This window comes from Helianthus annuus, chromosome 3 (genome assembly GCF_002127325.2).
Source record: "Helianthus annuus cultivar XRQ/B chromosome 3, HanXRQr2.0-SUNRISE, whole genome shotgun sequence".
NCBI classification, from domain to species: domain Eukaryota; kingdom Viridiplantae; phylum Streptophyta; class Magnoliopsida; order Asterales; family Asteraceae; genus Helianthus; species Helianthus annuus.
In genome coordinates, this window is record NC_035435.2 from 859,136 (window position 1) to 879,208 (window position 20,073).

At 37.6% G+C, this 20,073-nt stretch overlaps 3 protein-coding genes across 4 annotated transcripts; 2 read left to right on the plus strand and 1 right to left on the minus strand.

Moving 5' to 3' along the window:
- The first annotated feature begins 1,237 nt into the window (after window positions 1-1,237).
- On the plus strand, window positions 1,238-5,873 carry LOC110928437 (auxin response factor 19). 2 transcript variants are annotated; one of them, XM_022171457.2, is made up of 12 exons: window positions 1,238-1,467; window positions 1,827-2,050; window positions 2,156-2,212; window positions 2,292-2,447; window positions 2,524-2,608; window positions 2,679-2,769; window positions 2,845-3,009; window positions 3,072-3,267; window positions 3,361-3,490; window positions 3,570-5,161; window positions 5,230-5,411; window positions 5,505-5,873. In XM_022171457.2, the coding sequence occupies exons 1-12, from the start codon at window positions 1,428-1,430 to the stop codon at window positions 5,668-5,670; spliced, it is 3,084 nt and encodes a 1,027-aa protein (XP_022027149.1). In that variant the 5' UTR covers window positions 1,238-1,427; the 3' UTR covers window positions 5,671-5,873. The 2 variants fall into 2 exon arrangements, with proteins under 2 accessions (XP_022027149.1, XP_022027148.1); XM_022171456.2 differs by having other exon boundaries at window positions 2,679-3,009.
- A 4,277-nt stretch (window positions 5,874-10,150) lies between these two features.
- On the plus strand, window positions 10,151-10,953 carry LOC110927463 (ethylene-responsive transcription factor ERF017). Its single transcript, XM_022171082.2, has one exon. The coding sequence runs from the start codon at window positions 10,155-10,157 to the stop codon at window positions 10,740-10,742; it is 588 nt and encodes a 195-aa protein (XP_022026774.1). The 5' UTR covers window positions 10,151-10,154; the 3' UTR covers window positions 10,743-10,953.
- A 5,559-nt stretch (window positions 10,954-16,512) lies between these two features.
- Window positions 16,513-19,756, minus strand: LOC110928397. The gene is made up of 7 exons (XM_035987303.1): window positions 19,408-19,756; window positions 18,676-19,290; window positions 18,448-18,564; window positions 18,161-18,337; window positions 17,897-18,025; window positions 17,379-17,815; window positions 16,513-17,301 (listed from the first exon to the last, which is right to left on the minus strand). The coding sequence occupies exons 1-7, from the start codon at window positions 19,754-19,756 to the stop codon at window positions 16,675-16,677; spliced, it is 2,451 nt and encodes an 816-aa protein (XP_035843196.1). The 3' UTR covers window positions 16,513-16,674.
- Window positions 19,757-20,073: the final 317 nt, after the last annotated feature.

A 20,073-nucleotide genomic window follows, 5' to 3' on the forward strand; every position in this document is an offset into this window, starting at 1 on the left:
TATTAGCGAAGTTGGAGGTTTTAAAGGAAAATACAAAAAGCGAGGATCAATTACTAAAAATAATGAAAATAGAGGGACTAGATATGTACGCTACTAAAGTTAAAGAAGATGGACTAAACACGCATATAAATAAAGCTAACCAACAATAAGATATTTTAAAAAAAATTGGCTAAAGACATATATTGGCGAAACTAACAGTTTAAAAGTTACATAAAGAAAAGTAATAACCAACGAGGGGTTGTCAAACAACTGCCTAACATTATTCTCTTTCATTGTTACTGACTTACTGTAGTTATAGGTAATACACTGTTGAAAAGGTGGATTCACGACAATAGTTTTACATACAATGTAATGTAATTTTAATTAGGCATTTTTGTTTGTAAATGGTTTATAGACATTATCTCCTAACAGAGATGGTTATGATCGAATGGTAATTTATCAAGATTCCTTTTGAATTGGTGATATTATCTCCTAATGGAGATGAATATGATATGGGCTAGGGATGACAAAAATACACGAGCCCGACGAGTATACTCGAAACCCAACACAAATGGGACGAGTATACCCGATACCCGACGGGTATTGGGCCGGGTATGGGATTAGATTTAAAAATTTTCACGGGTATGAGATTAGGTGATACCTGACCCGATTACCCGAAATCACATACCCGTTTACCCGAACTATATACCCGATCATATACTCGTATTTTTTAATTTATATTTTTATTTTCTATTGGCCTTTGGCTATTAAAATTTTTATTTTTGTATGTTCATAATGTGAAAAAATAAATTTTCTTTTAGTACGTGTATTTATAATAGTATTTATATTTTGTAAGTTGTGAACTATATACATTTAACTGTATAATTAGTATAAAGTTATTATTAATTTATAATAAAACTTATATTATATAATATACTTTTTTAATTTATAATTGTTTTATAAATAAAATATATAATAATTGTAATAGTAAAAGAAATGTATTTAGAAACCCCAACGTATATATTTTAACAAATTAATGGGTATACCCGATTATCCGCAGGTATACCCGATACCTGAAAAATACCCAACGTGTATTGGGTCGGGTATGGAACACAATTTTACAAGCGAGTATGGGTATGGAATTACCAATACCTGACTCGAACCCGATCCATTGCCATCCCTAATCTGGGCAAGTGCCGTTAAAAAAAAAATAATAATAATAATAGTTTAGTGTAAAGAAAGAAAGAGAAAGTGAGAGAGGGGGTAAGGTAATGATGAATAATGGTGGTGCTATAAAGCATGAGAGTAAGAAATTGTTTGTTCCCCACCGTCTTTCTCCGTGATTCCCGCATCTCCGTCTTTCTTTCTTTCTTTCTAAATTCCGGCGGGCGGATTCTCCCCATGCCTCTTCTTCTACTTTGGTGATAATAACTATATTAATAATTACGATGAAAGCTCCTCCAAAGCCCACTTCAGGAGAACAACAAGGTACGTCCGTCGTCACTCTCCCTCTGGAATCAATAATATAAAGTTGGGATGGGATGGGATCTTTATATCTCCCCCTTTTCTCCTGTTCAGAATTCATCTGAAAAGAAAAAAAAAATAAAGAAAAGGGAAAAGGGAAGTAGTTGTTGTTGTTGTTTCAATTTGCCTTGCCAGCCAGCAGATATAAGTTGGCTATTGGATTTTATCTTTAGGTAGCCCCATAGTCAAGCACCGGCTTAATGCCCTGCCCTGCCCTTGTCATTGAAATTAGGCTTCTATCTATCTATCTATCTATCTATCTATCTATCTTGACCCTTGCCAACATGTAACAACAAGGGCTTCTTCTTAACTTACTTTGTCAGGTGCAGCAGCAGCAGCAAGGAAGGTAATGAATTCCGAGCTATGGCATGCCTGTGCTGGCCCTATGGTCTCATTGCCTCCTGTCGGAAGTCTCGTCGTCTACTTTCCCCAAGGTCACAGCGAGCAGGTTGCTGCCTCTATGCACAAGAAGGACACACAAAACATTCCTAGCTATCCCAATCTTCCTTCTAAGCTCATCTGCATGCTTCATAATGTCACATTACATGTACGTCTTCCATTCCATCTTATTATTATTATTATTATTATTATTGGATCACTTGTTACATGTATGTATGTATGTCTCTTAATCTCCTTGTTCTAATTGGATTAGGCTGATTCCGAAACCGATGAGGTGTATGCGCAGATGACTCTTCAACCTGTAACTAAAGTCAGTCAGTCAGTCAGTCATTCTGAATCAACTTGGTGTCTTTCAGTTGTTAATTCATCTTTATGTTATGTGGGTGCAGTATGACCAGGAAGCATTACTTATATCCGACATGGGTCTTAAGCAAAACAAGCAGCCTGGTGAGTTCTTCTGCAAAACTCTTACGGCTAGTGACACCAGCACCCACGGTGGATTCTCTGTTCCTCGTCGAGCTGCTGAAAAGATTTTCCCACCTCTGGTATGCCCAATGCTCCTTTCATAGATAATTTAATCCGTGTCTGCCTTTTTCACCACAACTCTTAATTGTTTTCTAGGATTTCTCAATGCAACCGCCAGCTCAGGAGTTGGTAGCTAGAGATTTGCATGATCAGTCTTGGACTTTCAGGCATATTTATCGAGGTTTCCAAGACTTACCTTCTTTTCATCTACTAGCAAACATATTTCTAACTAGTAATTTGGTGGTTATCAGGGCAACCCAAGAGGCATTTACTGACCACAGGATGGAGTGTTTTTGTGAGCTCTAAAAGGCTTTTTGCTGGCGATGCTGTCCTTTTCGTAAGGTATGAACAAAATTATTATTACTTTACATTCGTCCTTCTCGTTGAGTTGTCACCTAATCAGCGGAGGATTTGTAGAGATGAGAAATCACAGCTTCTGTTGGGAGTTAGACGTGCTAACAGACAACAGTCTGCTCTCTCATCATCAGTTATTTCCAGTGACAGCATGCATATCGGAATCCTTGCTGCCGCTGCTCATGCTGCTGCAAATAACAGCCCCTTCACAATTTATTACAATCCTAGGTAATAATACGTTCTTCATTCTTAGCAATTGGGATTTTATTAAAAATGATGAAATTTGACAGGGCGAGTCCTGCTGAGTTTGTGGTACCCCTAGCCAAGTACAATAAAGCAATGTATAGTCAAGTTTCATTGGGCATGCGGTTCAGAATGATGTTTGAGACTGAAGAGTCAGGGGTGCGTCGATACATGGGAACTGTAACTGGCATCAGTGATTTAGATCCAGTCAGGTGGAAGAATTCACAATGGCGCAGTCTTCAGGTATCGTTCATCATTACAGTATTTCTGAAATCCCCTTCCTTTATAAGGTTTAATCTCAAGAGAGAGCCTTTTCATTAATTTGTTACCATACAGGTGGGATGGGATGAATCAGCCGCTGGTGAGCGTCCCAGTCGGGTTTCAATATGGGAAATTGAGCCTGTTGTAACTCCATTTTATATGTGTCCACCTCCATTTTTCAGACAAAAGTTCCATCAACAAACAGGTAATCAGGCAACCTATCTCTATGTGTGCTATCACCTTCATGTGAGTCTTAATTCGTCTGTTGTACGTACATTTGGCAGACATTGATACAGAGATAGAGAATGCTTATAAAAGAGGGCTGACGATGCCCATGCCTTGGCTTGAAAATATGGGTATGAAAGACGGATCGAGCTCAATCTTCCCTGGGTTGAGTCTGGCCCAGTGGATGAGTATGCAGCAGAATCATCATGGGTTCCAAACATCTAATATACAACCAGTTTCTTCAAATTCTATAAGCTTTGAAGATCCCTCCAAGCTATTAAGTTTTCAATCCCCTCCTAACCCTAACTCCAACAAACCGAACCAAAGGAACCAACTTGTCACTCCCCTGCAACAACTTTCTCCACCGTGGCCCCAACATCAGCAGCAGCAGCAACTGCATCATCAACAACAAAATTATGTATACAATCAGCTACACCAACAACAGAAACCACAATCACAACAAAATTCAGGAAGCACACAAACCCAGCAGCAAATCAGTGGTTTAGCCAATAGGAGTACGTTGCAACCTTTATCCATCTCACAACATCAAATTGAACAACAGCAGCAGCAACAGACACAGTTGCAACAATCTCAATCACACTTGCTACAACAGATTTCAGGAAGCACACAAACACAGCAGCAAATTAGTGGTTTAGCCAACAGGACTTTGTTGCAGCCTTTATCCATCTCACAGCAGCAGCAACAACAACAACAACAACAACAACAGACACAGTTACAACAATCCGCATCGAACTTGCTACAACAACAGCAAACACTGCAGATGTTGCAAAATTTGCAACAACAGCAACAGCAGTTGTTCTCACCAGTAGAGCCTCTACAACAACAGGTACTTCAGCAACTGAAACAACAACAACAACAACAACAACTTAGTGGCAACAGCTTGTCGACATCATCACTTATGCAAACAAACCAACAACAGAGTCAATACAAACCGCTAAGAGTTCATCATCCTTCTGGTGATGGTGATGTTCCCTCGTGTTCCACGTCTCCTTCGACAAATAACTGTCAACTAACTGCATCGAACTTCCGGATCAAGAACCAACAGGGACTATCTGCCCTAGGGGACTATTCCATGCTTGATCACCCTTCTAAATTTCTTCATGAATTACAAAGTCAAAGTACATGTGATATAAGAGTCAAACATGAGTTATCTAACTTGAAATTACCAGATCAAAGTAAAGACAAAGCCGTTGCTACTGAACCTACCACATCCGTAACATCATACTGTTTGGATGCTGGTGTTGGTAGCCTTCCACACAACTACAACATCCCAAACTTGTGTCTGGAAGGTGATGTAGTTGCTCACTCACAAACTAGGAGTGATCTCTCTTTTGGGGCTCATATTGATGGCCTGCCACCTGATGCTTTGCTGTCGAGGGGTTTTGATTCTCATAACATGATGCCAAATTACGTTAATGGCGGGTCTAGAGATATCGAGACAGAGTTGTCAGTTGCTGAGATAAGTCCACAGTCATTTGGGATGCCTGATATGCCTTTCAAACCAAACGAAAATATTTCTCCTGCTGCCAAGGATACCAGTGTTGTCGGAAATGGGTTGTGGGGTAATGATCAGACTCAGCAGCAACAGCAACAGCAGCAGCAGCAGCAGCGCATGAGAACATACACAAAGGTAACACACACACACACACACGATTGAATATGTTGTGGTTCATAATAATAATATATTAATTTGTGCAGGTCCAAAAACGTGGGTCAGTAGGAAGAACTATTGATGTTACACGTTACAAGGGGTATGAGGAGCTGAGGCATGATCTGGCTCGAATGTTTGGCATCGAAGGTGAACTAGAAGACGCGCAGTGGAAACTTGTGTATGTTGATCATGAGAATGACATATTGCTGGTTGGTGATGACCCATGGGAGTAAGTGTTGTGAATTAAAGTAAAACATTAAAAGATTGTTTGTGGTGTGTATGTTTTGTGTAACATGATGTTGGATGGGTGGTTATACAACAGGGAATTTGTGAGCTGCGTGCAAAGCATAAAGATTCTATCGTATTCAGAAGTACAGAAGATGAGGTTGGAAGGTGATTTAGGGGTGGCTTCCAGCGGGACTGACAGCGGGAACATGTGGAGGGGGGCATATGATGATAACTCAGCTGCTGCATCTTTCAACAGGTAAAGAAAAGAAGAGGTCGGTCCGTCCGTCTGATATAGTTTTATTTTAGTGTAAAGAGGAGGAAAGTGTATACAATAGAATAGGAGGGAGGGAGGGAGGGAGTTGGTGTTTGTAATTTGTAAATGTTTAGGAGGTGTTATTGATATATTGTTCAAAGCAAGTGTAGGAATCGCGTACTTGCAGTGTGTTGACATTTATTAATTAATACAAAGCTTGCTTCGTTGACCATCATCATTACTTTTATTATTTTAAACCCTAAACATGTGAATCCACTTTAGTCAATGTTTGTGGGCCAACCACCATTTTAAATTAACTCCATTTTATATTCATTCTTATTCAAGCTTTTGCTCATTATATTATAATTTAATTTAATTTAATTTAATTACAAGAAGACATCACATCATGCCTCTCTCGATCAAAGCTAGTATTTTTAACATGTTAAGCGGTAACAATCTAACTAGTGTTGGTGGTTTATTTCATATTTACACATTGCTATAAGCCTACAGTATACCTATTAATTAATTATACAACAAAAATTCTTTTTATAAACTACTTTTTCATCATTAGTTTTTCTTAAATTAAAGAATTGATGCATGTGATTAAATTTATTACACAAAGGAATAGAAAACCCCATCTTTAAAACATCAAACTATATTTCTTCTCTATTTATCACTATTGAAATGTCGATTTTTCATTTAACTCGTTTTAATTTATCTTTAGTAACAAACAATTACGTATTCATATTAAATTGTAGTTGGAGAGATTGAATGAAACTACCGACTGGAAAAAGAAAACGTTGGATGGATAAGATGGCCCCCTTTTTGCTATATAGATAAAATAAGTTATTGTTTGGCCGGAATCTACATTTTACACCATAGGTATTTACCATGGTAGCTGTTTGGAATGTTTGGTTCGTCACGATCAAACATTTAAAAAAAAAGCCAATTATAATATTTGACTTGTTCGATTTTGAACATTATTGAAATGTAGACAAAAATAAACATATCGTAATAGGATATTTGAATTTAGAATAACGAAAAGATTAAATAGCGTCAATTTATTAGACCATCCATAGTGACCCGCGGTTGGGTGGACCATGAGACCCCCATGAGCAACACACCATCCCCACTACTCGTGGATTACAAAATTTGGCTGGTGGTCGTTGTTGAGGCCACGAGATGCTTGTTGTACAAATCAAGGAAACTAGCCATTAGGCTAGTGTATTATCCAATCCCTATTTTAGTATAAATCAAGTGGTACCACATGCTCACCACTACACCTTTAAACCAAGTGTTTTGGTTAAGATGGCGTGGACGACACGTGTAAAAAAACCCAAACCACATACCTCATCACTACACATGGTCTGAATAAAAAAAAAAAAACTCAATGTGAGATAACTTTAATGACATGTACATTTGTCCTTCAATCACTTGTAAATAACCACTCATAGCTCGATTTCATATATATATATATATATATATTGAAACTTAGAATAAGCGCATTGCAATGGCTTATCTAGAATTTTTAATAACATAGTATTTTAAAAAGTTATTATATTTTAATAATTAAAATATTTAAATGTCATATATATATATATATATATATATAGGAAGGTTAACGTACATTACGACTTAACGTACATCACGTACGACAGGTAATTACGCACGTTCATTTTAAAATCACGCACGTTATAAGTCAAAAATCCAAAATCACGCATGTTGAAACACAATAATCACGGATATTGAAAACATTAATCACACATGTTATATAACAAATCACGCACGTTGTTGTACGTGAAGTACGTTAAGCCGTAATGTACGATATACTTTTTCTATATATATATATATATATTATATGGAGATGGTTCAAATGAAAACCACTTTTATTGTGAAAACTCGAAAACTAACTAAAAAAAACCCTAAAAACACACCAATTTTTTTTTTACAATTTTTTAATTAAAAATCGCTAGTTTTTAAATATATAAAAAAAGTTTTTTTCAAAATTTTTTTTGTAGTGCACATATATAATAATTCACATGTGTAGTACTATTACACATGTGCACTACAATTTGTTTTTTTTTTGAAAAAAAAGTTTTTTTATATAATTTAAATAGCGAAAATTGATATGTAAAAAAAAATTTTTTGTATGTTTTTTAGGCTTTTTTAGTTAGTTTTCGAGTTTTCGCAATAACTAGTGGTTTTCATTTGAACCTTCCCCTATATATATAGGGAGCCGCTAGAATAAGAACCACCTCGAGTTGTAAGAACCGCGAGAACTACACCCCACGGAGCGCCGTTCGCCGCGATTTTTTTTTACAAGTAGATGTGTGCATTATAAACACGGCCGTAAAAAATCATGGCGAACGGCGCTCCGTGGGGTGTACTTTTTTACACCTCAAGTTTGGTGGAAAAAAAAAAGAAAAAAGAAAAAAAATTAAAAAACACCAAAGTTGAGGTGTAAAAAAGTACACCCCACGGAGCGCCGTTCGCCGTGATTTTTTACGGCCGTGTTTATAATGCACACATCTACTTGTAAAAAAAATCGCGGCGAACGGCGCTCTGTGGGGTGTAGTTCTCGCGGTTCTTACAACTCGGGGTGGTTCTCATTCTAGCAGCCCCCTATATATATATATATATATATATATATATATATATATATATATATATATATATATATATTTTACACATAGAAAGCATTAACATTAATATCTGAAGAAATTTATATTGCTACGTAAATATCACATAGGTTTGTTTTGTGCACTAAATTTTACATTAACATAAGAATATGAAAAATAAATATTCTCATGATTTCTTTACATTTGAATTACAAGTATTTTGCATTCTTTGAGGTTATCATGTGATGTTAGATTTTCATTAGGGTGGGCGGGGTACCCACCGAAACCCACGCGGGGACCCCTTTTGCTAAGCGGGACAAGCACCGCCAACATAGCGGTGAGGTAGAGAGAGGGAGTGAAACCGGTGAGGCTTCACTGAAGAGAGGGGGAGGAGAGAGGGAGGAGAGAGGATGAGTGGACCAATCAAAACTTTTCTTTTTTTTTTTTTAATAAAAGCCAAGTCACCTAAGAGGGGAGTGCCGCCATCAATTTAGGGTGTTAGGGGAGTTTAAAAGGGGAGTTGACGTGGCACACGAGGATTGGTTGGGCGTAAGAGAGGGGACTCACCTCTTAGGTGAGCACCCCTTACACCCTTAGTGCGCGTCAAATGTACTTGGTACATCTCACATCATAAGTATAACAAAAACTTAGATAACATGTGTCGTTTAATTTTTCTAGAAAATAATTTATACTTTTTCTGTTTTTCTATATTGAAAAGTAGAGTAGACTACCAAAATGGCTTCTGGGATTTGTTTACTTTTTCTACTTTAGTCCAAAACTCAAACATTTTGAATCTGGTTCCCTATGGTTTCAATTTTGTTGTCATTTTCAACTAAAATCAAAATCTTGTCAGATTTTTCAATTAACATTCAGTTTTTTTGGTCTTTCCTCTTCCTTTAATGAAGAGCAAAATGGTTTTTTAACGTTTTATTATTATAAATTAAAAAATTCTGACCACTTTGCCCTTCATTAAATGGGAGGGAAAAGACAAAAAAATTGGATGTTAACTGAAAAAATCTGACCAAATTTTGCTTTTGGATGAAAATGACAATAAAATTGAAACCACAAGGACTCAGATTCAAAAGGTTTTAGTTTTGGACTAAAGTGACAAAAATGACCAATCTCAGGGACCATTTTGGCAGTTTACTCAGAAAAGTAATATATGATATTGTAAAGAGTAAATTCTCAAAATCGTACCTGAGGTTTGGGCACGTTTGTCAGTTTCATTCAAAACAACTTTTTTTGTATCATACGGTCCTTCACTTTTGGGTTAATTTGCCATTTTCATCCGAACTTCTAACTTTTTTTCCAAAATAGTCCCCGAGTTTTGGGATTTTTTGTCATTTTCATCTATAAATATGCCAAAAAAACCCAAATTAGACATTTGGATGAAAATGGCAAAAAATCCCAAAAGTGAAGGGTAACATTGTACAAAAAATTGTTTTGAATGAAACCGACAAAATACTTAAACCTCAAGGACGATTTTGGCAATTTAGTCTATTTGCCAAAGTTATTTCCAAGATCACAAAACACTCTTGACTACATTTGAAATATCCACTGATACAAAATATCTTTTTAGTTTATTTTTTTTTTATTTACCGGTTATTTATCATTTTACAAAGAGAGAGTGTTTGAAATGAAATGAAGTTAATTTACTACATGTGAGGATTGGTGGTTGGGATAAAACACAAACGTGGTGGGTTTTTTAGTAATGATGTCACCGCGTAATACTTGAACAAAGTGAACTATGCCATCATTCTGGGCTTTCTAGACGGATAAAAAATCAACGCGGCCATTGACCCAGCCGCCAAATTTAATAAAACTATAAATACGGGTCAGAAGCTCGAAACATCACAAACACATCATATTTATCATGAAACCTGCTGGTGAGTCCGAAAGGAGGAGCGACGAGGCTAAATACAGAGGAGTTCGCAAGAGGAAATGGGGGAAATGGGTGTCCGAGATCAGGCTGCCCAACAGCCGCGATAGGATCTGGTTAGGCTCCTACGATTCACCCGAAAAGGCTGCTCGTGCTTTCGATGCTGCTCTCTACTGCCTCAGAGGCAACACCGCCAATTTCAACTTCCCCGATCAGCCTCCCAACATTCCTGGTGGCAGAGACCTTCACCCGTCCGAGATACAAGCCGTAGCTGCGCACTTTGCAAACTCCTACCCATCTGGGTCAGGGTCAGCATCAGCATCCGCATCCGCATCCGCATCAGCAGCATCGTCGTCATCTCATGTGTTGCAAGATTCCACCTCCATGGATTTTATGTCATCACAATCCTCATTTCTCATGGAGGATCATAATAATAATATCCCAGATTTTGGGATTTTTCCAGGGTTTGACGATTATTTCATGCCCATTGAGCAGCAGCCGTTAACGGTTGATTACGGATCAGAAGAGGTGGTTTATGACGGAGTTTACTCACACGATCCATCCTTCCTATGGAACTTTTAGTAATTAATATACATACATATATAGTTAAGTTGTAATGTAATAGGAATACTTGAAGGGAATTTTTTAGGTGATGAAGTTGCGCATATGTATATGTATGCATGGAGATATATGGAGCATGTATGTATGTATGCCTCCGTTCTCTTTTTTAGCTTCTGCCCACCATCTTTTTTATTCCCTCCATCTTAATTCGATCATTTCTTGTATTCCAGCAGCAGCTAAACTAATTAATTAAGCAATTATGTATATGAATAACTAATAATGCATCTTTTTTTCCCATGCAATGCAACATATTTATTGCTAATCGATCAACATTGCACCTTTACTTTAGCTTGGAAGATCCATGCATGTAATATATATTCACTGTGTAATAAAGAGCTATTAAGTATTAACTTATATTTATTACTATTCGACTATATTATTATTAGTGTAAACTCATGGGTCCACCTTATATTTCTAAGGTTTTTAATATTCTCTATATATTATAATCATTATTGAATAAAAGCAATCATCAAATATTTCACTTTCTTACATGGTGTCAAGCCTTAGAGTTCTGGTTACCTTCTTCTTTTCTATCGCACCACACACAAATAACAGAACACTAGTCGTCACTGCTTGAGAAAACCCACAGACAGGCCGGCGTACCACCATTTTCGTTGCCGCCATGTCAGACTGTCGTTTTTTTTTTCATTTTCGTTTTCCATTTCGCCTTTCTTATTTCCGTTTTAAATAAAGTCTTGATTTTGGTTCTATGTTCCAGCCACTATTCGTAAATCCCTTTTCGGTCCATCCTTACCCACATAGCCGCTGTCATATCAGTCACAAAAAGATGAGATTCTTTTTTTGGTTGTGAAGTTGTTTTCGTAATTAAACAAATAACCAAAAATTGGTTATTGTGTTACTGCCACACAAAAATTGGTTATTGTGTTTTAATTCTTACTGCAACACAAAAAAATAGAAGAATTTGATTGGTTTCTTGGATATATTGTTTTGGTTGTGAAGTTTAGGCCATGTAGTGGTAAGGGTGGCCATGTAGTGGTAAGGGTGAATAATGGCTCACTTATGGGCATTTTCTGTCACGTGTCATCCTAGTTAGCAAAGGGACGTTTTTCACAAATGGGCGTAGTGATGATAATGCCCAATAATGCCCCGTCAATCATTAAACAATTATTAATTTTTTCAATTAAACTAATAAAATTCATTAAATAAAAGCATTACATTCTTAAAATAAACCCGAAATAAGAAAAAAAAATTAAAATCCTAAAAAAAATAAAAAATCGAAACAAATAAATAAAAAACTATTAAGCTAGAGTCCGTATTTTTGACGGATTTGTTGCCGACGCATTTGGGCTAAGATCAACGCGTCGCCGGTGAGATGGTCGATGGGTTTAGACAAAATTTCGATATCTTTCTCCATTTGTCTCGATTCTTGTATCGCGACATACTTTTTGTTTTCGGCGTTTCTTTCCTCCGTAGTTTGTAAACGCCTATGACCGATATCGCGAATGTCCTGAAGGCGTCGATTCATCTCTTCGAAATCTGGCTTCAATATTTCGGGATTAGATGAAGAGGACTCCGCTTTTTTCCCTTATTTTTGGCACTTCTTCTACCCGGCGGTCGTTCCAACTCCAACTCCAAATCCTCGTCGTCGTCTAAAATAATATTTAAATCGACGTTACGAGCATCTGAGGTGGGTGTGTCCGGGTCAATCGACGATGATGTTTTGGACCGCTTTGATTTACGTCTACCGCTAGACGTCATCATCGGTACGTTTGGCCATTTGGGACTTCCTCATAAAAGCTCACAACATCTCAAATACGTGAAACTACCTTTCATAGCATTGTATTCTTCCAACGCTCTTGTTATAATATTACCATCGTTTTGGCCGCTTCCCTAGTTGTCCCGGTGCGTTGGAAGACCTCTTGAAACTGATGACATGTTACACCATCGTGTTTCTGAAGTGGGTAGGGTTGGATCATGTTTTGGGTAGGAGGTGGAGCTTGGTTTTGAGGGGTACGACAGGTGTTACTCAGATGACCATAATACCCACAATGGGCACATACTCGGCAAGGTACGGTGGGTTGATGGTGATAGTGGCATGTGTTGCATTGCATTGAGGGTGAGGACCAGTGTAGGGTTCTTGTTTGGGGAAGCTAGATTGGATGCCACTTGGGTGATTAGGATGGCTTGGCGGGGTGCGGCTTGTGGAGTTGGGTTTGTCGAGGCAATAGCGTAGTATTTGCCATCATGCTTTCGTTTGGTATCGGCACGGGAGGATGTTTCATTCTTGGTTGCCTTTGGCTCTTCTACTAAGGCCTTGTCATTTGAGCCCTTCTTTTTCTCCTCGTCAAAGTCTCCATTTCTGATATGGTTTTCCGAGAGTTCGGAGGCCAATTCCATTGCGGCTTTTAAAGTTGTGGGTACAGTGCTTATCATGGAATCCTGGATACCAGACGGAAGACCCCTAGTGTAATGTTCAATGAGACGATAAAGAGGAGTGAACGAATACGGGGCCATCTGGTTTAGCTCGAGAAATCGCTTGTTGTAGGTCATATGATCTCCATCCTCCTGTTTTAAATAGTAGAACTCATCCTCCAACTTCTTGATCTCGCTCCTTGGGCAAAACCGTTTAGTTATAAGTTCCTTGAGTTGTTCCCAAGTTAGGGCCACAACAGCTTTAGCTCCTCTTCAGCTCTTTTCGGCGTTCCACCAAGTTAAAGCTAACCCAATGAGTCATCCAGTAGCATAACGAACCTTATGGTCGTTAGGGCAGTCGCAATTCAGGAAGGTGCTTTCCATTTCTTTGAACCATCGAAGGAGTGCGGTGACCCGTTCAGTTCCCTCGTATTTTGGGGGGTCACAAGACTTGAAGTGCTTATAAGGGCACTTGGATGAATTTGCAAAACATTGATCGCGTTTGGTTCAACTTGATTGACTTGATTAACTGGGTTAGCAGCGAGAGCTTGTTGAACTTGGATCACAATTTTGGGAATCACAACAGCCATTTGTTTGGAAATTTGGGCAGCCATACATTTGCCAGAGTTCCTGAGCCTGTTTCCTCCAAGAAGGTGTCTAGAAGACATCTAAAGGAATCAACGCAAACGAGGTTGTGAGATTCTTGATGGTTTTGCCAGCAGATATGCGAAAAAATATAAATGTACGATAAAATGAAAACTTTTGGGGGTGTATTGGAAATCAATAACTCATGATAATCCAACACTTTTAAAGTGTTCTTAGGCTTTGCTCGTATCTGGGCCTTGCATGCCGCCGCCATACTTCACCTTCGTAATCATGTGGGCCCCCATGATTACCGGGCTTTCGTATGGTTTGCATGTGTTAGCCTGGTAACGTACACTAAAACCCGGAGAAAATCGAGAAATATGAACGAAATGTATAAAAGTCGGATGGCATCCAAGGGTGGACACGGTGACAACTCAAAGTGGGGTTAGTTCACAAGATGTTTGGTGTGGCATGCTTTGGCCTAATAGGTCCTTCGTACTCTCGTCATTAGTCCCTAGGTAGGAAAACTGGTCCGCTAATTCGGATTTATACGAATGCCAATCCTAGACAGGACGTCCCGACTACCGGTACTCGAACCCTTCCAGTTACTACATGCCCGTCACATGAACTTACTTTGATGAGATTTGAAAACAAAAACATCACAAAAGTCTTAATAGTGAAGAGTAAATATTTTAAAATCGGAATTATAAGTGTTTTCGAAAAACTTTGGAGGGAAAAAGAACTTATAATAAGGGTATTATGAGTACAAGGTAGTACATCAATAACATATATACGTTGCATTATAACACATTGTATGAAACACATAGTCACGTAACAGGTAGGATGCTTGCATGCATTTGTGTGTGAGATGTAAGGAATTTAAATGTATGAGCAATAACAAATCATAAGTTAAACAAAACATGAAATCACATAAGCACATAGGTCCTAGTTGACTAAAGTAATAGAACTCTGCGCAAAGTTTCCTCCTGTGATATGAGTTACGACTCCTTGATCGCTTATACTGCCCCAAACATCTGACTGCATTTTCCAGCTGAAATGAAATATGACTACTGAAATTGAATTGTGGATGTTGTTGATTTCATCTACAAGGGCCTATGAACAACCCTGACCTCTGCGGTTTCCAAGGACTGCCCTTCCCCTGACATTCTGGTAGGCTCATAGCAGCTATTGTTGTTGATTAAAGATAAAAGAAAACATAAGAATTCTATGTAAAGGAAATATCAATGAGGAGGCTCATCCCAAGAGCACTCCCAAGATAAGTTTGTCTTTGCTTCACAAGACTTGATGAAGGCTTCAGTTGAGGTGGGTCTGCCTGCTTACAAGGGGAATGGTGTGTCGGTGGTACTACGCACTGAAGAGAATGAAAGACATGAACAGAATGTGTTTCATAAACGCGAAAAAGATCTGTTTATATCCGAGCGAATGATATATTAGTGGTTTACAAGACATCTAAACCATAAAGAAAAAAAGATATCCTGAAGAAACATAACAACAACTAGGACATGCATTTTGCTGGTATGTACATATATTTTCGATTACTTACAGAAGTATGAACATGGAGAAGGAAGAACCAGTAGTTTTACCTAAACAAAAAGTATTGTGCACTGTTTGCTTTAATGCATTTTGCAGATATGTACATATATTTTCGATTACTCAATGTTGGTTTTTTTATTTTTGATTCTTTCAAGATTAACTGATCTATTTTATTTTGTCATCCTCACTCTTAAATTTTTTATTATTTATTATTTTTAATTTTTTAATGTTTTTGATTTTTTTGATTTTTTTAAATTTTTTTGATTTTTTGATTTTTTAGATTTTTTTAAATATTTTTTATTTTATTTTTTAAAATTTTATTGATTTTTTTACATTTTTTTTAATTTTTTAAACTTTTCTTTTATTTTTAATTTTTTTTATTTTTTTTATTTATTTATATTTTTAGTTTATCATGCCGAAATCCATTTTGACCTAAACCCTTCCTAACCAATTTCTTAATAAACTCATCCTAACCCAAACTGATCCTATCTCATACCCATCATAACCCATTACCCAAACCTGCCAAACCCACCCGTTTTGCCACCCTGGTGTTTTCCTATCAATTGTGAGATACATGTGACAAGGGGATTAGCACTCGCTGGCCGAATCGAATAAAGATGATAAAAGGAGTTGCTCGAGGATTGGGTTATCTTCATTCCGAGCTTGCATCAGATGAGTTGCCACATGGAAATTTAAAGTTATGCAATATCGGACAAGACTATAAGCCACTGGTTTGTGACTATGCACTTGATCAACAGCACATCCATCGCACAAAAGTGATGTGTATCATACATACCTGAAATGGTTATCCATCTCAGTAGCCAAAAAGGTGAGAGTGGGACGGATGTGATGTGATTCAGGGAAGATGAGTTGATTGACCCAGATGTGATGGATGGCATCGACTGAGAGAAGCTTCTACATGTTAGAGGAGTTGCTTGTACTGATAGAAGAATCGACATGAACAAGGAGAGAGGATGTGTAAGTGGTATAATTAGTTAATGTAGATAAAATACTTGAATGGACTGCTAGGTTGTTTTAACTCAATGTTGAACTTAGAAAGATCAAATGCAAAGACTGTTGTTTTGATGTTTTTCAGTTTTCACACTATTACAGAAAGTGCATGCAGTATATTATTATTTATACATATGGATGTTTGTTGCTAATCTATACATCGATGATAGTCACTAAACATAAGTGCATGGAAAATGGTAAATAACTACGATCTTTGAAATTAGTTATCCAAATCCAATACCTTTTATCATAATTTTTAACTTCACATCTCCGCTGATAATAAAAATATCATAATCTAATACATATTTTTCATGATGAGGACATGTTCTGCAGTGAACTTAAAATCATATGTTACTGACTGGAGAAGAATTCAATAGAATGGGTCATCTCGTTTCTTACCAAAAATAGCAGGGCCATATGTGGAACTCATAAGGTCAAAAATAAGTGGAAACTGTAAGGTCGCGAAAGAAGTAATTGGTAGGAAAGTCAATGCAACTATGGGAACAAGAATCCATGAGTTGCTGAGATGAACAAGGTGGCCAAACACAAGGAACAATGCTGCACCAAAAGCTATCACCATGGCTGTTGTTGAGATGAACAAGGTGGCCAGACCTATTATCAACTTTGTAGGCAAATTGAAGAGGAAGTCTTCCTCCGCAAAGCGTGCAGTGAGGATCGACAAAAACATTAACAACGATGTAACCGATGTGAACAGTGATATGGCATCTGATACTGCAAATACTTTGAAGGCGGTTTTGTTAGTAAACAACGGTATCCCCGTGTCCTGACTGCTTCCTCCTGGAACCGTGATAGCTGCTGCAAACACAATAGTTGTGATTAATGCAGCTGTAATTGTGTATGACTCTGCGGTGGCTTTCATCCATTTTTCACCCTCAATCACCAACTCCTTGTGCTCTCTAGTAAATACCATTTGAGGCGTTTCTCCGAAAGAATTTTTTTGTATGATGTTTAGCGGGCATACAAATCCTTGGACTTCCTACAAGATTATAAGACCTAACTAAGCTACCTACATATATGTAAATCTGAATAACTTATGCTAAATAAATTTGCTACCTTAAACCATTGTAGTTCACGTTGTATTTGCAAAGCCGCACCTGATATAAGATTCAGTTTGTTGGTAGGTGCCAATCTTGCTGCCAAATGCAAGAGATTGTTCTCAAAAGGGTCTTTGATTGTTCTATAAATATTTTTGTGCTCGCTCATTTGATATAGTAGATTGTAAACCTTTTCTGAACGATTTATTACAGCATATTGAATAATGTTGTGACCATCTTCATTGGCGCTCCAAATAGCATTAGGGAAAAATGATACAATCGTTACTACAACCTCATATGCATTTTGTCTTGTGGCTTCAAGAACCGGATTGGTGTAATAATAATGGTGAGAGGGGGAGGCTTTCGAATCTTTTATCAAATTACATATTGATGTTAACAGGTCCGTAGCATCACAGCGCATTTGAGCTCCCTTTTCGACGCACTTGAGGTGCCTTGCTGCAACAATATATATATTTATTAAATTAAAACAAGATAAAATTAAACCAAGTTCTCATTCATATTATATTTATTACGTACGTAGCTTCTTCGTGATACGTTGGACAGGTTTATGAATCCTCGAGAGAGCAGCACAAGATGGCAAATTCTGACTCATCCTACGTAACATCCTTATGATTTTAAGGAGACACACAAACATCCACATGAAAGCTGTACAGGATACAGTGGAAGTTTGTTAGAACTCATGCAAATGCATATTCACTATGAGCAGTTTGTTTCGGGTATAAGAAATGAACTAGAAAGCATAACACATATTAGATTTGTTAATGTAAACTCATCACCTACCAATAGTGGACAGGAACCATGTTGCTCCGAGAATAAGAACTTTTATAGCCCACAAAAGGAAAGATTTATGGGGCTTAATCCAGTGAAGGAAGCGAGGGAAATAACATATTGTAGTAATTCCAGCTAACATACCAGCGCTAAAGGCTATTATGGCTTCAGACTGGGAATCCCTGAACACTTTAGGAAGAAACGTGTATAAGTTCAACTCATTATCTAGCTAGGGTAAACCGAAAAGGTAATTAAACAAAATATGCATGTAGAATCAAGATGAACATCAACAAATGTACATTTATAGAATGTTCTATCCCAGATGTTGAGTTCCTGTGGGAAGTTTTGAGCTATAGCCATCAGCACAGCGTCACTATGCAAATTGCGGTAATGCTTACTCAAAACCAATGCTGAATCTGCAAGATAGTTGATAATTAATCAAATAAAAAAAAAAAGATTTGAATTCATCACCACCCAGATTGATTTGGCAAAGGCATGTAACAATTAAATGGAATAAAGTTACTTACAGTAATCTTTAGAAGAAATAGCATTAACAAGAAGCTCATCACCACTAGTACCATCAAACAAGGCACCCATCTCTATGTCACGAGTATTGGTGTGGTTTAACAAATACAGACATGTGTCGGTATGCATATTAGAAAGAGCTCTGGCTAGTGGTGTGTGGCCATCTTTGTCCTTGGCAAACAACAAATCATGGTTTTTTTCAACCAAGATCTTAGCAGCATCCAGGTTGCCAACAATAGCAGCAACATGAAGTAGGGTGCTTCCTTCTGAGTTTTGCATATCCAATTGCGGGTTATCGTCTGCGCCCAGAGTCAACATGTACTCTATAAATTCCATGTTCTTGGTTGTGCCAACTGCTACGTGGAGTGCTGTGTTGCCATTTATGGTGATTTTGTCTGTCACCTTAACTTTTCCATCCTTCAAAATGGAATAAGTCTTTCCAAAACTTTGACTTAGAATAGCTTCATATAGACTTTGGTGAACTTTTGATCTTTCTTCTGCTTCTTTTCTCTTTTTGTCTACTTGTTCTTTTCTTGCTTCCTTTGTGTCTTCAGATATCGAGTTCTCTATCTTTGACAATTCAGCTTCTATTGATATTCCTTCTTCTTCTTCAAGATCTGAATACGCATTTGTGTTATGAGTGTAAAAAACCACAACATACAATGCATGCTTAATAATCTAATTACACATGACAAGCAATAATTAGAAAGGTAGCTGGTGTGCAAATGGATCACCTGCTGCCGCATGTTGAGCTGCTGCAGGAGGACCGTAGAAAATCTTTAACTTATCCCACATATCTTTTGCAGTGCAATCTTCGACAACGTGCATGAGCGCTTGTTCAGAGAGAGAACCAAGAATCCAACCTTTGACTAGCGCGTCTGATCTTCTCCACTCCTTCCCCAAAGCACTAGGTGGGCTTTCATTGATGAAACCAAGCATGTCGTGGCTCTCAAGGAGACATAGCATCTGTGTTTTCCAGACACTGTACTTATCCCTACCACTCAGCTTCACCGTAACAAAGCTTGGGACAAAGACATGTGACGGATATGGATATGGGCATGAGTCTTCTCCACAGCCTGCCATCTTCTTTTAATTCTTTTACCCTGCCACATTAAACTAGAGGATAGATAGATATATGAGGAGGTTAGGTTGACTAACATGAATGATACGATGGAGATAGATTAATTAATTAATGTACCCTCACCTCGATTAATCCATCCCCACTTACGATAATAACAAAGTATATATGTATGGGCTAAAATGGATTCTTCTACGAACGGCAGATTAATTGGTTTCAACTTTGTGATAGTAGAGCATCTTTTGTTTTGTTTTTTCTATGATCACCATCCTAGCTTCCATTCATATAAGTGGGATCTAATTTAATACTATTAACCATGCAC